The following is an 18,585-nucleotide window of genomic DNA, read 5'->3' on the forward strand; positions in this document are numbered from 1 at the left end:
CCATTGTGTCATTAAGCAAGGCACTTAACTCCAGGTTGCTCCGGGGGGGATTGTCCCTGTAATAAGTGCACTGTAAGTCACTTTGGATAAGAGAGTCTGCCAAATGCAAAATGTAAAATGTACATTTTTAAACCCAAAAGTTGAACATGTTAACATTGTTTTATGCACTATGAACTAACATGCACTAACAATGAGCAATTATATTTGTATTTACTAACATTAACTAATGTTAACAAATGGAGCCTTATAGTAAAGTGTTACTACCTATGTGGCATACAATACTCCATCTTAACTTTTTAAACAGTATTTTGCTAATTCTTTTATAAATACTGATGCAGTTCTCATGAACTCATATGAACTGAAAGACAAGATTACTAACAAAATTGTACTTTAAAAATGTGTTTGTCACACTACAAGACCATTTAAAATGAATCAGTGAAGGCACAACAGTGATTTAAAATGGTGAAAAACTTAAACCTAAAATATGCACTTTCCCATATACGTTTATATTCAATTTTACTTAAAATAATTGATGTTGAGAAAAAATAAGCTCTTGAGCATGTAATGCAGTCATTATAAACTCATGAAATTCATTGGTGAAAAAGTGTGGGAACACTGCTGGAGTTTAACAAAGTCTATCTACTTGTTGATATGGTGAGTTCTCATTCGCTGTGTGTTCAGGTGTCACAGTGTACGTGGATTGAGAGGAAAATAGCTGCGACTCTGTTCGGAGAACCACCCAGTGCCACAGTCCAGGAAGCCTTGCAGAACTTTCTCAAGGTGGGCAGCTTATTTATAGTTGTCTCTGCATATTAAACTGGGATAGAAATGTTTTAACCTTTAAATAAATCACCTCAAGTCATCTAAACTGCAATGAAACCAACCAATCCAACTTTTCCTGCCATAGACTGGGCATAATTATACAGAGATCAGCTTAAGTGCTGCAGAGGGATTTGTCTAGAGGTCCAAGTTTAAATAACAAGCCCTGCTCATTTATTATTGACCTACATTTGCATAATGGAAGTTGCCTCTGTTCTTCTTTCCTTTATATCTCACCCATCACTTCTTTTTGAAGTGGCCTGTGCTTAGACTTGTTGCACCCTGCCAAGACAACTCTGCTAAGATCTGTCTAACAAACATTCTAGTGTGTTATACAACAGCTAGACAGAGAGAATGAGAAAATCAGAGAGGCTGTTACGCTTTACCTTTCATAATTAGTATTATCATAAGTGATGTTTAATAATCAGATTACCAACAGAAACGCACATATGCCCAAACAACATGATGAATCTTCATGCACACATTACATCATGCTCCTGCATGCAGAAACCAGCTTGATATAACTGATATGACCGGTAAATGAGTGTTTTCATGAATAATAGAGTGCAACAGGGACCGCCCACTTTTTTTTAGCTGCTTTGGTTCTGGAAGTATATTTCCCATTCATTTTCTCCGTAGTGATTTAAAAAATACTTAAATAAAAAGTTGCAAGCCATGATTCATAAACCAAAAACAACTATTCTGAGATGAGTTACAGCATTTGATTAAAAGCACACAAATAAATACAGCGAAAAAAACATTTGAAATATTTCAAGCACAGAAAGGGCAATGAACATGAGGCAATGAACCACTTATGACATTTTTGGAAGCTTTTGAATGTCTCAGAAAGAGTTGTCCAATATAAAACTGTACATAATAAGTCATATTAAGTATAAAATACAATAAATTTAAAGTTTATTGCAAAGTATTACAATTTACAAAATATGAACCCTGTTTTTGTTTTCTAGTCTTCAGTGTTTTCACTCGCATTGGCATGTTTTTAGCAGATAATGTGATGTTTAGTATTTACTTTTTAAAAACTGCCAAATAAAAAAAAATATGTGGCTCCATAATGCCGATACTTTACAGGGTCGCGATGACTGTCTTTTGACAAACTGTCAAAGTTTAAGGAGTGGGTTGATGAATTGAAGCGATAGCCCAAAAGTTAGTTGCGTTATAACATTTACTACTGTAAGTTGATTGCTCATTCCGGTAGTTTGTACTTCTTATGGACACAGGAAACAGAAAACCAGCACCAGTTAGAATCATCATGGCGCACTACCCAGTGGTCAGGAAAACTGTGTATACATTACATATTTTCCACTACACTTTATCGCTAAAAATCAATTTCTTTGTGGAGAAAATGAATTACACTTTTACCCCGGGACCCTACTGTTGCACCCTATAAAATTTTCAAAGATGATAATTGCCAATATCAGCTCTGCGTGGCTACTGCAGCGTTTATCTTTCATGTGATTGTGTAAGCCTTGTAAATGCTGGCAGTGTTATTTATTGCCCTGATTACAGAGTGGAGGTTTTACAACCTTACGATAATTGTTTAATATCTCATTTAACACGCAAAGTGTTGGGGAATGTGCTGTAGACTTCTGGCAGAAAGCATTGCATTCCTTATTTCTGCTTTTTCATCATATCCTATGTGAAATAACTACATTAATTAAAAAAGGTTACATAAACACATGCTTAATGTCTCCTCTCAACAGTCTGTAGCCATTGATCCAAAGATACTTGGTTAATGATGATGCACAGATATATGACTGTAAATGACAGATATGTGTCCTAATTTGTTTTCTTTGTCTTTGTTCGATTCTAAAGGCAGAAGAGATCAGTCCAAAGTACTCAAAATTCAACTACGTGTTTTTAGCCAAGGTAACATCACTTTTGTTTGCGATCGTTATTGTTTTATTGATTAATATTGATCACAAATAAATAATTAAGTGATATTGGTAGTATGTTGGCTCTGTTTCAAAACCTTGAGCTGCCTTGCAGTCTACTACCTACATCTGCAGCAGCTTTCTAAACCAACATTTTAGCTGAATTAGAACCGATTTGGAACGATCTACATAGGAAGCAAATTTTAGACTATTTAGAAGCTCACTAAGTTTTGGAACACAGCCATAAAAGATTTGCCATAAAGAAACACTGAGGACCATAGAGCATCATTGCATGTAGTTATGGCTTAATATAACACCATGTATCACTTTTATCTTGTCAGTGTTACAAAGACTTGGGCCAGAGGATTCAAGCCAGACAGATGTGTGACGCTGCTTCTACAATGAGCATTGTGACTAAAGAGGTGTTTTATTTTTTTTCAGGGATTTTTGAGAATCCCTTTTTGATAAAGAAACTCTTTGGTGTAACCATGGTGCTTGAAGTGGGCTGTTACCTCTACGGATAACCCCAAATTCTGCTCTATTAATAGTACCCAACGTTATTCTTGTGTACTGGAAGCTCTTATAAACTGCCGGTACTCTCTTTGTCGACTGATTTTTGACTATCAGCATTAAATTTGGTGTATATTTTAATTTAATTTGACCAAGAACTGCCCATTTAGATAAGATGGGCCATCTGACAGATTTAGGGGCAGACAATGGTTTGCTTAACATTACATCGTCATGGCAACAAAGTTGTAAAATGTGATATAAATTTACACAGAAAAGGTTAGTAAGCAATTTTATCACACTGAAATCATGTTAACACGCATATTGTTTATGCCTTGTGGCTAATACTTTTGAAACTGAGTATTTACGGATTTTCCCCATTCACTTCCATTGTAAGTGCCTTACTATAACCTTGATTTTTGCTTCTTTTTTAAAGAAAAGGAGGGATGATTCAAAATAAAGGTTTGATGGTTGATGTAAACATTAACTGAAGCTCCTGACCCACATTTGAATGATTTTATGTTTTGCTCTGTTGCCACACGATTGGCTGATTAGATAATCGCATGAATAAGTAGGTGCATAGGTGTTCCTAATAAAGTGCTCAGTGTGTGTGTGTGTGTGTGTGTGTGTGTGTGTGTGTGTGTTTGTTATCTGGGAGCATCAATGTTTCTCACTTCAAGCACTGTATTTTTCACTGTACTTTATACTTTAAAATTCTTGTAATTCCTTCCCAGTAACTGAATTGTTTTTGATCTCTCTAAAGGACGAGGAAGCACAAAAGGAAATGGACTCTCTGCTTGTATCACTTTAATTGAGCAGAAGAGCAAAAAAGCTGTCTTCCTTTGTTCCATCTCCTCTCTGGACTCAACGGTGACTGGACTGTAGCTGTTTATCCACATACTGCAGAAACACATAAACTACAAATGTTGGGCAACATGTGATGTAGACTTGCGAAAAAGAACTATTTATTGGCATTTTTAGTGCCCCTACTAAAAGGGAATCCATCGGCAGTATTTTATATTTTCAGGCAGAAATTTCGGTTTGTTTTTAGTTTACACATCAAGTACTGTTTTGCAGGACGGTCTTAGGATGGTTCATTCCTGTTCTGTTTTTTTTCTTCTCTCAGAGCATTTTAAAAGTAACAGCAATGGCTACAATCTGTATCTGAATCTGCTACAGTCTCCTATTGGCTACGACATGCCTTCCATTGGCTGTTGTTACAGTTCTTTCATTCATACAATAACATATAATCTCTTGAAATATCCACAAGACACAAGGGATGATGTCATTTTTTAGGTTCTGTAAAGAAAGCATGGACTCAGGCAGTCAAAATCACAGTAGTTTATTTTGATGAAGTCCCTTTGACTGATGTCATCTGCCATCGTCTTCTAAATGCAATGTTGATATGAGACTTTGTACTATCGTGAAGTTCTCTCATTTTTTTTAGATATGCTTGTATCATTTTGTTTTTTATAATTGTGTAAGCCTTTGATTAAGGATGCCCAATTAGCTCCATCTGGATTTAATCGTTTTTCTGGGTTCTTTCTGTGGAATATGTAGGATATTATTGTTTGTATTGAATATTAGTCAGTGATTTTGATTAATATAATATCAAGTTTTGTTTGACCAAATATGATTGATCAATCACCCCTCCTCCACTGCATTATAGAAATTGTGGGGACCATATACTGTAAGTGGAAATTTGTATTTTTTCCCCTTATGTCATTGCAAATACTTTATTGTTTTAAAAAAGTTTTTTGTATTTAAAATGATAATCTAGGATTAAGAATGTAAAAGGTTATGTAATATTACAGGATTGCACTTGCTCTATAACAGTGGTACATTTTAGATGGTTTATGATCTGTACAATACATTGAAATTCATCATTGCTGCTCAGTATAATATACAATAAGGTGAATTCAGACTGTGTGTTATAAAGTGATTTATTGAATTGAGTTATTCTTGTATATTTCCTTCCATGTAGAAGATGAAGTGTGTAATTTCTGCCCCACAAGCTTTACCAATTGGCTTTGCAAAAAAAAAATAGACTGTTTTTGAGCAGGTTTCCCAAACACTCCCCCTGACTGCCACTGGCCGAACAGATAGTCCCTAAGTTCATGCCATTGATCCAGCCAATATTGCTGTGCCAGGCTGGTAGGGAAGCTTAGAGTGTTCACACTTTTCAGATCTACCAATGGCATACTTGCCGTTGTCTTTGTGCAATAAGTTAGAATGGAGTATTTTAACACTGAGAAAAATGATTCACTTCACCTTTGAGGTCTTAAATGTAGGTCAGAGTGTGCAAACAGTTTTATACCTGTATGCTCTTGTCCAGGGGAATGCCAGGAAGGAAGAAAGAAAATAGCTGTGCTGATTTTCAGGTGTAGAGTAGAGGGTGATAATACAGGGCACTCACACTGAGTCAACACCCATCAGCTGTAAACAGAAAAAGCGTTTAATGTCTCGACATCTACCACTCCTTTACATCGGTTCACCACAGTACTTGTCCACTGGCGTGGAGTCATCCAAGTATAAGCAGGCGTTTTCAGTTCATCAGTTGTTTTTTCCCAACAACTGATTGTGTCTGTGGAAACATCATATAGCAGGACAACTGTTTGTCCACAGGGACTTAAAACCATCTTAGTCTGTCATTACCTGGTGTGTGTTAATCTGTTATCTCACACACAGCACAGAAATATATACATGCATGACATGACCTGGATTCCTGGAAGTCTTCTCTGGATCTGATCAAAATGAGATTTAAATCCCTACAAGAGGAAGATGGATGAGATTGTCTCACAGACATTATATATGAGATGTCTTTCAGTAACTCCAGAGGGAAACTTGTGATGAAACAGATATTTTATGGTTCTTGCACTGCTTTCTGCATTCAGTTCTGAAATGTCTTTTGTGTCATTTCTGTTTGTTATAGGTTAAATTTATGAAAACTACCCGCAAAATGTTCCAATGTTTATACCGCTCCTTGACGGACCTTCCACAACACTAGATATATTCCACAATGCTGTGGACTTGTGAAAACAAACACAGACTTAATGCTGCTCAGAGCAGAAATAAATGCTTTTACACAGCAATTACAATTGCATAAATAATTGTAAGAGATTAATGTTTTAAATATAAAATCATGAAATAAGAAATATGAAACTCCCTGCAGAATTTTTTTTAATAATAATAATAATGTAATAATAAACTTGATCTAAACAAAATAAGTGTAATTTTAAAGCTTAGAATCTGGACCTTTCAATGCATATTGTTGATCCTAACAATTCTTAAATAATGCTTTTTTAATTTGCTGAAAATTTAGAACTGATTTGTTGTAATAATTTGCAAATTTGTTATCACAACAGTTATATTCAGAGTTGGGAAAAACACAAAAAAGATGAGATAGCCATGTGTTTTATATCTTTGGAAAGGTTTCAATTATGAAAATGTTATGAGCAAATTTGTTTCACTCAGAGGCAAAACTGCAGCAAGTAATAGTGTATGAAACTCCTATGGACATAAATATAATAAACAGGAGTGTCATGTTTTTCCATATTACTTCTTGAAACACATATAACATAGACAATGATGTATCATAACATACAGCCGACTATCCCAATTCAAACAAGCACAAACACAACATAATATATGGGCAGCTGTGGTTCAGGTAGTAGAGCGGGTTGTCCACTGATCGGTTGGTGGTTCGATTCCCGGCCCACACGACTCCACATGCCGAAGTGTCCTTGGGCAAGACACTGAACCTCAAGTTGCTCCCAATGGCAGGCTAGCGCCTTGCATTGGTCTGTGAATGTGTGTGTGAATGGGTGAATGAGATGCAGTGTAAAATGCTTTGAACACCGCCAAGGTTAAAAAGGCGCTATATAAGTGCAGACCATTTACCATAATAAAAGTAGCTCTTGAAATATTTCTCAAAGAGTGTACATGGAAAGATAATGCAAAAGGGTGCACATACATATGTGTGTATATACACATGTACACATATGTATGTGTATGTGCTCATCTAAAGGATTGGGATGGTCCTGAACACTTCATATTTCTGTATTTTGTAGTCTAACCCATTAATTTCTAATGGCCAGTCACTTTACACCAGGTGTAGCAAAGTGAAATAAAACCAATCAAATTTGATGAAAATTATCTTTAAAAAAAAACTGTGTTCAGATGCTCTGTGTGAACAAATTCATGGAAATTCAAGGTCGCCTTACTATGTACTAACATGAAATACAAGACTATGTATGTACTATGTCACTACATGTTCTGCAAAATTCCCACATTTACTTTTACTGAGGTTGAGGTACAGGTAGGTTTAGGAGCAAGGGTGGGTAAGGTTTAGGATTAGGGGTTAGAATCTTGAGCATGGAATAAACCACTGCCAAAACCAAATAGGTTAAATGTGAATGCAATAATATACATTAAAGTGTGTAATTTCTGTGCCATTAACATCACCAAATTGAATCGCAAAAATAATGTTTACAAACCGGTATCACGCACATCTCCGCCATCTGCCATTGGTCAATCAAACAGATCGTCCCACCCCAAACTCACACCATTGGTTAATAAAGCTGCTACTGTAAATGGGGCTGTTTGGGTCTTCAAACAAACAGGGCAGTGTTATCAGTGCACTTTTCAACAAGCTAAATATCTTACAGATTTCTCCATGTATTTAAGCCTTTAAAGTATGAAAAGATCTTTTTGACTGATAAACAAAGATTGCATTTATTAGCCATAAGATATAAAGCATATTTAAAATGGCACTACATTTAATCACAAAAACTGTAAACAGTATGCAGTTTAGAAATCACAGAGCAGCCAAATGTCAGAGCTTATATGAAGTAGAAAAATATAATATTACGTGTTTGTAGCACATAATGGGATCTTAATATCACCTATTCAGTTACAAACCTATATCAATCTTTATGCACATAAAATGTCATTTTCTAAAACAGAAAAAAACCACACTATGCTATTACAGTTATATATTACAGCAGATCAAATATCACTATACAGTTTAATATATATACAGCAGTTGGTAGAAACAAGCTAAAATTAGTAACCATAACACACTATAGCCTATATGTTAGTTAACAAACCCTGAAATTCACCTTCATGACTCCCTTAGATAGGAGTGACCCAAGGGATGTGCCAGATATCAATGAAAGATGACCTGGTAATCTTTCCCACCCACTGTATGTTCTTTTGTTAGTTATAGGTTAATGCTAAGAAGCCTATAATCACAAGGCACAGACCTCAAAAAAGCTGAATTGAGAATCAAGAAACATTATTAAGGAGCACACTGATTTACAGGAACAATGTGTAAAGTGCTGTAAGATTATATTCTACAAAGTTCTCATTTGCTAAGCATTATATAGTGATGTTTACAATGCAGCACAGGGCTAATTAGAAATAAAGTGCCCTCAAAAACAAAATGGGAATAAAACGTGTTGCAGTCATTTAAAAGTAAAAACAGAGCAGTGACACTGTTTCTGTACATCCCAGAAACAAATATGTTTGTCAACATGAAATTAAAATCGACCCAATTTATTTTTTGAATGCACACAAATGATCATAGTTACAGACAGAACTCATGACAATTACATGACTATGGCAACATTTTTGCAAAATTATGTTACTTGACTCCTTACAAGTTTTGCAGCAGTTACGAGGTAAAATGTCCACTTTGTGGCGTAAAATTTTCTCTTGAGACATATTTTTACGTTTTAAATCAACTAAACCTACCAACCTAACTTAAACCTTAAAATGTGACATCAAAAACGCAATTGCTGAAGCAACTACATCATATTGTGGTGCTTCTATGACACATTCAACTCACGTGCCAACTCACATTCTCTGAGGGACTCGTACAACGGTCCAACGCGAGTGCAGCACTTTATCCGTTGAGCTACCACGCAATTTCATCATGTGTAAACAAGCCTGTCAATGTAGTTGGTTATATCTAATCGTTAAAACACACTCACTGAGCACTTTATTAGGAACACCAGTACACTTACATATTCCTGTGATTATCTAATCAGCCAATCATGTGGCAGCAGTGCAATGCATGAAATCATGCAGATACAGGTCAGGAGCTTCAGTTAATGTTCACATCAATCATCAGAATTAGGAACAAATTTGATTTCAGAGATTTTGACCATGGCATGATTACCGGTGCCAGACGGGCTGGTTTGAGTATTTCTGTGACTGCTGATCTCCTGGGATTTTCACGCACAACTGTCTCTAGATTTCCATGGTGCCAAAAAAACATCCAGTGAGCGGCAGTCCCAGAGAGGTCAACAGAGAATGGCCAGACTTGTTCGAGCTGACTGAAAGGCTGCGGTCACTCAGATAATCACTCTGTACAATTGTAGTGAGCAGAAAAGCTCTGAATGCAGTGAATGGACAACAACAACAGAAGACCATGTCGGGCACTTTACTAGGACCATAGTGTTCCCAATAAAGTGCTCAGTGTATATTGTATAGCCTAGCCTTTCAAGTCATGCACTAAAGTAAGTGTTTAGATGTCATAAGATAGCATTGTGTAAGGAACATGGCAAAAATTAAGTGTTTATGCACTGATAATCTGCTGTTTATCTCGTGATTTGTTTGAAAATGAATAAAAGTATTTTTGTTCACCTCTAGTGTTTATATAACCAAGAAACTGCTGTGAACTGCAAAGTAAAAGTAATTTTGCAAAAATGGACATTTAGCAACTTGATTCCATGAGACAAGGTTTTTTAACTGTCCACAATTCATTGTTGTGTGCAATTGCAAATAAATAAACAGATTGCCTTTGTAACCTTTTATCAAAATGTAATAACTTGCTCCGCCTCTGAAACAACTTCGCTTTCTGGATGACATCACGAATCCCTCTTATTTGTTAACCCCTCCCTCCAAACACCAGGCTTCTTTCTGATATGCCACTTCTCACAATAGAGTCAGTTCCTGGTGGGTCAAGCCCCACCCTACTTGTTTTTTCTCTCTCGCTGAATATCCTTTATCACTCAGATATACATCAGATTTAATTTTTGTGAGCACTACCTTCAACTCATCCTCTTTTGGCCTAACTACACATATGTGACATAAAGAGACTAAAGTATCTTAAGGGCAAATCTCCTCTAACTGAGGAATAACGTATGTGCTGCAGCCCAACTACAACTTTGGTTAATGTTAAATTAGTAACATACACATCTCTCATATGAATAATGCTATGCAAGTAAATCAAACATGGAAGCTATTCGTCTAAATAAAGTTAACTACAATATAATGTCTTTGAGAACTGCTTGGACTTGTTGTGTAGGTTATGCTTTGCTAGTTTTGCAGAATATACCATAAATCAGTGCATCATGTAATGACATTTTGACAAGCAAATGCTTTTCTGTAGTTCGTTCTGGTAAAGGAAAATGTTTTGCCTGAGTATGATGTCTAGAAATATCTTGATATTCATTCACACACTTTGAGATTTTCTTCAGAGTTTGTTTTCTTTGCAACCTTCATTTGGAAAAGTTTTAGTATTTTAACTGTGTGCTTTAATTTCACTTCAAACTTGAGGTCTTTGTCTCTTGTGTAGGAGTTTGAGAAGCTCCTTCCAAGTTCTCCAGAAGTTCTGCATTGTCACGGAGCGTGACAGCCACTTTAAAGGCTTTTGGCTTAAGTGTGAGCCCATACATATAGTCCATACTGGGAGTTCTTTCTGCTGTAAAATTACATTGATGGACCAGCAAGGAGGTAAAGAGGAAGAGCTGTATTTTAGACAAGTCCTCACCAATGCACCTGCGCTTTCCCACAGAGAATATCAGCACGTTGGTGGTTAAGTCCTTGTTGAGAGCTCCATCCTCATCCAGGAAACGCTCTGGGTTGAATACCTCTGGCTGATCCCATTTGTTCGGGTCATGGTTCAAAGACCATTGGTTGACGAAAATGACAGTGTCTTTTGGGATAGGATAGCCGTTGATGGACGTGTCTGTGGTCGTGCTGTGGGGAATCGTTACGGGGACGAATGAAGTGAATCGCATGACTTCGTAGATGAAGGCCATGATGTACGGAAGATGAGGCTGGTCTGCAATAGTTGGAAGGCGACTGCGATCCACCACTCGGTCGATATCCTCCTGCAGGCGTTTCTGAACTTCTGGATACCTACAATGTAAGTGAAAACATTTTGAGAACTCCAAAATATTGACAGCACAATTGTTGCAAATTAGAGTAACAACATTATGCATTGTAGCTCATTTTAATGTAATGCAAGTTATTACTTACAATATCACACCTGTTTATAAATAAAATTGGTAGCATACATGCCATTGTGCTCTCTATGTTTCATTCAGTGACCTACATGTTTAAAAGTGTTAGTGGGTCAAATTTCATTTTGTATTGCTGTAACCTGCACTTCTCATTCGCTGCTAATACCTGCACGGAAGAGTTACATAACACGCGAGCGCTACTCTGCACTTGTCTCATACTTCAAAAGAGCTCTGTGTTATTAAGATCTGTCTGTCTCTCATGGACAATCTGTTAGTTGTATCCCGCTCCCCGCATTGCTGTCATCATTTACTCATCGTCATGCCATTCCAAACCTGTATTGTTTTCTTTCTTCAGTGGGACACAAAACGAGATCCAGTACAATTCAGAATGTCCACGCTGCTCTTTTCCATGCAATTAAAGTGTATGGTGATTTTTACAGTCAGGCTTTAAAAAAAGCTATTTTCTGCACAACATTTTTGGGAAAATCTTTGGATTTGAGTTGAGAGTAGGCTATTACAGTCTAAAAAGCATATTATTGCTAAAAGCAAGATCAAATTAGCTAAAGCATTTAATAAACAAGCAGGTAAGGGGCAGGTAAGCACATAGGCCACCCCACCCCCCCCCCCCCTCTTAGAACTTACAATGGAAGTGAATGGGGCCAATTTTTGGAGGAAATGTATAATATTATACAAGTACTTAAATTATTATTCTTATTATTTTTTTAAACTGTGTACTTTTGGAGCTGTAAAGTTGATTAAATCGTTGTTTTTGTGGAATTACAGGGCTTTAGGCGTTCCATCACATGGCAACAAAGTTGTAAAAAATGCATATAACTACACAGAAAAGGGTTTTTTTCATTAATTTTTTTAAGAAAAGGAGGGATTTAATTTTGGCGGTAATCAACATTGTGCCACAAATGCTGTTGATTGAGCTTAACTTGTTTTGAATCCGAAAATTCCATTTAAAAGTTCTAAAAAGAACCTTTTTATTCAATAAGATTCCATATAGGCTACTGTGAGTTAAAATTTCTTCATGGAACCATGCCATTGTTTTACGAGTGAGGATTTTGAGTATTTACCACTGCGTGTATCTCATTTTCTTTTTCCCAGGGATGAAAGAACATATAGGCTAACACGTTTGGAATGACAGGTGAGTAAATGCTGACAGAATGTTTTATTGTTGGGTTTTTGACAACAAGCATTTACCTGATTAGTAACAGAATGATCCACTGCAGAGCTGTCGATAAAGTGTCTTGACTCGCCCCAAAGATATCTCCCATGGTCGGTGACACAAACTCTTTACCCAGAAAGACCCCTGGGCCCCCGGACAGACCTTTATCCAGAGCAATTATGAATGCGTCAGTCATATCACGGATTAGGCTCAACGAAAACGTCTTACGGTGCTCAACCACTTTGGTATTGATAAACACATGAAACTCCTTGTTGAGCTCTCTAAACTGCCCAAAGAGAGTTTTGATCGGATTTGGGAAGTACTGCAGCCAGGGCATCACATCCACCATGCTTCCAGCTCCAACTGTCTTCGTGAATTGATCGTTTCTCCCCACCACCTGGTGAAACTCTGCATCATCATACGAGTATCGATTTCCAAAGCACACGGCGGTCATGATGTTCGCCACCGAGACCACCAGATAACTGTGCGGCTCGAAGTATTTCTGCTCGCGAGTTTTGTTCAGAAACAGATGAATCAACTCTCCGATCTCACCCACGATGTGCTTCTCAAACGTCTGTTTGGTGTGGATGTTGGCCGTGGAGAAGCTTCTCACGGTGCTTTGAGCGACCTTGCGATGCAATTTCCACCACTTGCTGTAGTTTCCGAACGCCAAACTTTTCCCGTCGGACACGAATCGGAACGACGCGAAATCGGGTCTGCCGGCAAAATCGACGGCTTTTTTAATCAACGCCTCTTTGATCACTTCGCCGTTCAGAACCACCACAGTTCGGCTGCCCAGTTTGATCTGAAACACGTCGCCGTATTTCTTAGCCATCCGGGTGAAGTAAAAGTGAGGCGAAGTGCCGAGCTGAGCGGCGTTACCGATTAACGGCCACGGCCACGGACCCGGTAACTGCCGCTGACCGGATCGACGCAAGAAGAACATGAGCATTAGACATGCCAACAACGATAAGAAAGCACTCCGTGATGACAGCTGGCTAAATTCGTCCAGAACTGCCAGTAAATCCATCATGGACCTGCAAAGAAAGCCACCATCAATATATTTAAAAGACAAAAAATCAAAGCAGATTCAGAGCTTATAATAATAATAATAATAATAATAATACAAAGGCTACCTGTAGTTTATCAGCGTCACAATGAATTCGGATCGTTAATTATGAAGTTTTCAGAAGGCAAAATCTCTTGCGGCGTGTCTGAGTGATTCATATGAAATAATGAGTGAATGAATGCTCGGGTTTGAGGTGTTGCGCTAGTCGCTGCAGAGTGAAATGAATTTATCCAAGAATATTATCCACTACTAAATAACATCATAAAACTACACCTCCTCCTGTACACACACTCCCCTCTCGCATCACCCCTCTCTCTCTCCCTCTCTCTCTCTCCCTCTCTCTCTCCCTCTCTCTCTGGTGAATGCGCTGTGAATGTATTAAACTCTTCATACTAGATGTGAATAAGTGAATGAATTATAGTTACTAGATAAATATGTGATCCCATATCAGAAAAATGATAGCAATTGCAGCTTCTACGAATACAATAGCTAAATAACTCCCACTACTATACTATAATAATAATAATAATAATAATAATAATATAATGTAAAGTAAATTAAAATCCTTCAAAGAGCATTTAAATACAAAGCTTACAGACATGTACAATATCTCCTTCAGTAATATTACTGAAGGAGATATTGTACATGTCTGTAAGCTTTGTATTTAAATGCTCTTTGAAGGATTTTTAATTTACTTTAGATATATATAGCTATATATGTGAATAAGTGAATGAATTATAGTTACTAGATAAATATGTGATCCCATATCAGAAAAATGATAGCAATTGCAGCTTCTACGAATACAATAGCTAAATAACTCCCACTACTATACTATAATAATAATAATAATATATAATAATAATATAATGTCTGTAAGCTTTGTATTTAAATGCTCTTTGAAGGATTTTTAATTTACTTTTACACACACACACATATATATATATATATATATATATATATATATATATATATATATATATATATATATATATATATATATATATATATCAGTTGTCAAATGAAGGGGAATTGTTTAGTAGCCTAATAACTTTTCCTCTAAACAAAGCATGTATTTGTTTTGAGCACTGCAATGGAGATCCACGTGCGCGTATAGCTACAGAATAAGGCTTATAATAAATGGATCAGGAATTCTCTTTAAAGTAACAAATGTTTGACAGCTCTGAGACAATAAGTTTAGTCCCTGGACATTTTTGATAATTTTTTCCCCTCCTTTTCTTTTTCCACCTGTCCAGCGTTTTACACAATAACACAATAATTTAATAACAATTTGCATAGGCTATTTATTATATTTTGATTGGGCCTTTACAAACTTTGTCGCCCGTATTTTGTATTTCTCGTCTTAAGTACTATAACAGTGTCTTCTTTGTTATTCTTTTTTAAATGTAATAATACTAATTATTATATATATATAATTTGAAATAATCGTTGATTTCCCCAAATAAAATACAGATTTATTTATAATGATGATTAGGCTATATAAAATACATATTAATCATGATGGTCATAGTCCACTTTTCTTTTTTTGCACAAAGCATGATCACAATTACAGTTTGTGCTTGAGGTCAGTTAACGTGTTTCGAATGAGTCATCTTTCAAATTCGATTTCAAATTGATTAATAGACTATTTTAAACCCAGTTCAAATGCGTGAGACAACTGGAAGTGTGTTTAATTAACAAATAAAAATACTTAAATAAAAAAATAAAAAATCATATAGGCCCTATATGTGACTTTTTAAAAACCCAATATATATGAACATAAATCGAAAAGGAGAAATCCTTATAGGTCAAATTAATTTACATTAAAATAGCAAATAAGTAAGACCGACGGCATCTCGTCACTAGAGTCTTCAGTACCACGGACAGCGCGCGAACACTTCTGCACACAGAACGGATAATATCAAACCAGATAATCAGACTTTATTGATCCCCGGAGAAAAAAATGTCTCTTTACAGCAGCCAGGTATACAACAAGTACAAATAGGACATTATAAAGAATAAAATAACTGCAAATAATCAAAATAGAATTCTATGAAATATTAAACTAAATATGAATGGGCAATATAAGATAATTCTCCTGGATATGCATGCAAATAAACAACTTTTCATTAATGTGACATTCCTTTATTGCTATGCCTCTGTTAATGTGACGGTCAGTAGCCTAATATTAATGCTATTCGTGTTTTTTTTTTTTTGTTTGTTTGTTTTTTTGGTCACTCGTCGAAGTTTTAACAAACGATTTGTTGCTTATTACAGATTTCAGAACAATACGAATGAGCATGAGGGTAGAAATGTAAAAGAAAAAATATATAATGTTATTTAAAACAATCTTTCAAAATATAAATGTATTATTGTTTTAACAACACAAAATATTCTGAGCAAGAGCGCTTTATAGGCTATATCAGTGGAACCCTACAATCTAGCTAGTGTTATTCCCTTGATGGTCATTTTTGTTATGGCCCTAACATTGAAGAAAATGATCAAAATATTATTATTTGATGCAATGTTAAATGACGCGATCACTGGAGTTTATCAATAGGATTAAAATGCCACATTTTTGGGCTGTCTATTATTGTGTTTTGTTAAATGTAATGTTATATAAATTATGTTTTATTATGTTTTTCTAAAAACTAAATTTGCCTCCAAACTCGGTGGCTGGCAGCACCTGCGGTGAAGCAAACAACGGCTGTAAAAAAACACGCACGGAGACTCCAGAGGCAATAAACTGATGTATTGACCCAGGCTTTAGGACCTAGCAGAGATCGCGTGCGAGCGGTTGTGTAATGACAAAAAAAAAACACACACACACACCTTCATGCCAGCACGCACTCAAACAATAACTGACACTGGGAAATTACATTTATTTTACAATTAATTTAATTTATTTAAATAAAGTTAATGTAACTCGTTTTAAATAGTAATAATAATAATTATTATTATTATAATTTATTACCTAATATAATTAAATTGTATAAGAAAATTATATACCTAAAATAGGCGTATTCATTTTTATTTTTTCGACTTTATTGCATTGACCAACAATGTCTAAAGTTTGATTTTGAGGCAATTTGATCTAATTTGAATTATCTTTTAAAATGTTGTAAATTTATGAAGCTTTGAAAATCCCAAAAAAAAAATTACATTTATTTTTAGACAAAATAGCCTACTTATTTGTAACTTTCAGTTTTGTACAAGATCATTAAATCAAAAGTTTTATGATAACTGTCCAATAAGTGAAAGGATAGTATTTAGGGTAAAAGGTCCACTTGTTGCATTGTTATAATTAAGTGTGGCGAATAGGTTTGTTCTAATAAATATTCAAAGTGGGCTCACATTTACTGATCCAATCAATGGAGATTAATTCGTTTATATAATAATTGAGATGTTATAAAATGTCATATGTGTTTGAAATTAAAAGGAAATTATCTACATAATATCACTATACCCCTTTACCCCAAGTGTGTGAAAATTAATAATAACGGAAGGTTGTTTTGATTAAAATTCAGTTTTCACCACTTTTTAAAAAATGGAATTTTAATTAAAACAACTTTCCGTTATTATTTATTTTCACACAAAATATGTCACTCTATCAATATACATTTTGTGAACAGACAAAAGGTGTGCTTTAGCTCCATTGTACCCTGTATATATATATATATATATATATATATATATATATATATATATATATATATATATATATATATATATATATATATATTATTAACACTATGGTCAACATAAAATTATTTCAATCGGGATTCTTTACATGTATGTTTTAGAAAAATAATTGAATAAATTGGTCAGATTAAAAATAAATAAATAAATAAATACTATAAAAAGCACCCTATAAGTCCTATTTAGTCATAAGAATTGCTATGACTCACGTTTAAGGCATTTGCATGAGAGTGCTTTTATTTATAGGTCATCCAGATGATTGCACATATTTTAGTGAGGTAAGGACCTGTTCCTGTAATGATTAGGAACTAGAAAAACCTGACATTTATAAACTAAGATCCATTCAACAGCACACTTTGCTTACACTAAATGTTACCTGAGCATAAATGTCATTTTTGTGTTGCATTAGTTAAGAACCATCCACATTAAATGACCATAAACAACCCTACACTCTTGAATTTGAGCACAGTAATTAGACTGCCTGTGGTAGATTTGTCACAACTTTGTGCTCATTAAAAAAAGAAAAAAAGGTGTTTGCTAAGGCTTATCTTCTGTTCTCAGTCAGAACAGTCAACTTCTGGAGAAAACATTCGGACAGCCATGGGGTGTTGAGTTATTGTGCTGCAGTCACGCACACTCAGGCGCTTTATCATAAGAGGTGACATCAGACACAACTAGAGCTGTCTGCTCAAACATTAAAGCTTTTTTTGTGCTGCTGATGGTTAAACTGATTAAGTACAGCCTTCTGTTTGAAGAATAAATGTGCTTAAATGTTTGCAATTTTAAAATGTAATACATTTTCAATATATATGGTATTGTCAGTAACAATTTGAGAGAAAGGCTGAATTAAAAAAATGTACCTGAATTTCAGATTTGTCAGTAATGAGATTTGTATGTCTTTCTTTGTTTAATATATTACGTTTACTCCCTGGTTTAAATGAAAAAGGTACCAGATTATCAATGTGGTGGTCTCAGACTTTTGGACCCCATATGTGACTTGAACTTTTTAAAAAACTTTTTTTTTTAGTTTACTATTCTGCAACCTGTGCTACTATTCTGCAGTCACACTGTCTGATTTCTCCTCTTTGTCTCTCTGATTTCTCACAAGCAGGATATTTGGATTTATCCCAGCTTCCTTATTGTTTCCTCTTGCAAATCACTCGTTGTTGTGAGGGTGTC

At 35.4% G+C, this 18,585-nt stretch overlaps 2 protein-coding genes across 5 annotated transcripts in view; one reads left to right on the forward strand and one right to left on the reverse strand.

The window, feature by feature from the left end:
* Nucleotides 1-5,235, forward strand: part of LOC127660415 (regulator of microtubule dynamics protein 2) — a 43,742-nt gene extending 38,507 nt beyond the window's left edge. For 3 of the 4 annotated variants that reach the window (XM_052150618.1, XM_052150617.1, XM_052150621.1), the window contains exons 8-10: nucleotides 682-780; nucleotides 2,653-2,706; nucleotides 3,053-5,235. In XM_052150618.1, coding sequence (XP_052006578.1) covers nucleotides 682-780; nucleotides 2,653-2,706; nucleotides 3,053-3,235 — 336 coding nt within the window. In that variant the 3' untranslated portion in view covers nucleotides 3,236-5,235. The remainder of the gene's footprint in view (nucleotides 1-681; nucleotides 781-2,652; nucleotides 2,707-3,052) is intronic. The other variant, XM_052150622.1, reaches the window with a different exon arrangement.
* Nucleotides 5,236-7,956: 2,721 nt separating this feature from the next.
* On the reverse strand, nucleotides 7,957-13,915 carry LOC127660414 (cytochrome P450 1B1-like). Its single transcript, XM_052150616.1, has 3 exons — nucleotides 13,778-13,915; nucleotides 12,677-13,678; nucleotides 7,957-11,366 (listed from the first exon to the last, which is right to left on the reverse strand). Exons 2-3 carry the CDS (start codon nucleotides 13,672-13,674, stop codon nucleotides 10,766-10,768), a joined length of 1,599 nt encoding a protein of 532 aa, XP_052006576.1. The 5' UTR covers nucleotides 13,675-13,678; nucleotides 13,778-13,915; the 3' UTR covers nucleotides 7,957-10,765.
* Between the last annotated feature and the right edge of the window lie 4,670 nt (nucleotides 13,916-18,585).

This window comes from Xyrauchen texanus, chromosome 20 (genome assembly GCF_025860055.1).
Source record: "Xyrauchen texanus isolate HMW12.3.18 chromosome 20, RBS_HiC_50CHRs, whole genome shotgun sequence".
NCBI classification, from domain to species: Eukaryota; Metazoa; Chordata; class Actinopteri; order Cypriniformes; family Catostomidae; genus Xyrauchen; species Xyrauchen texanus.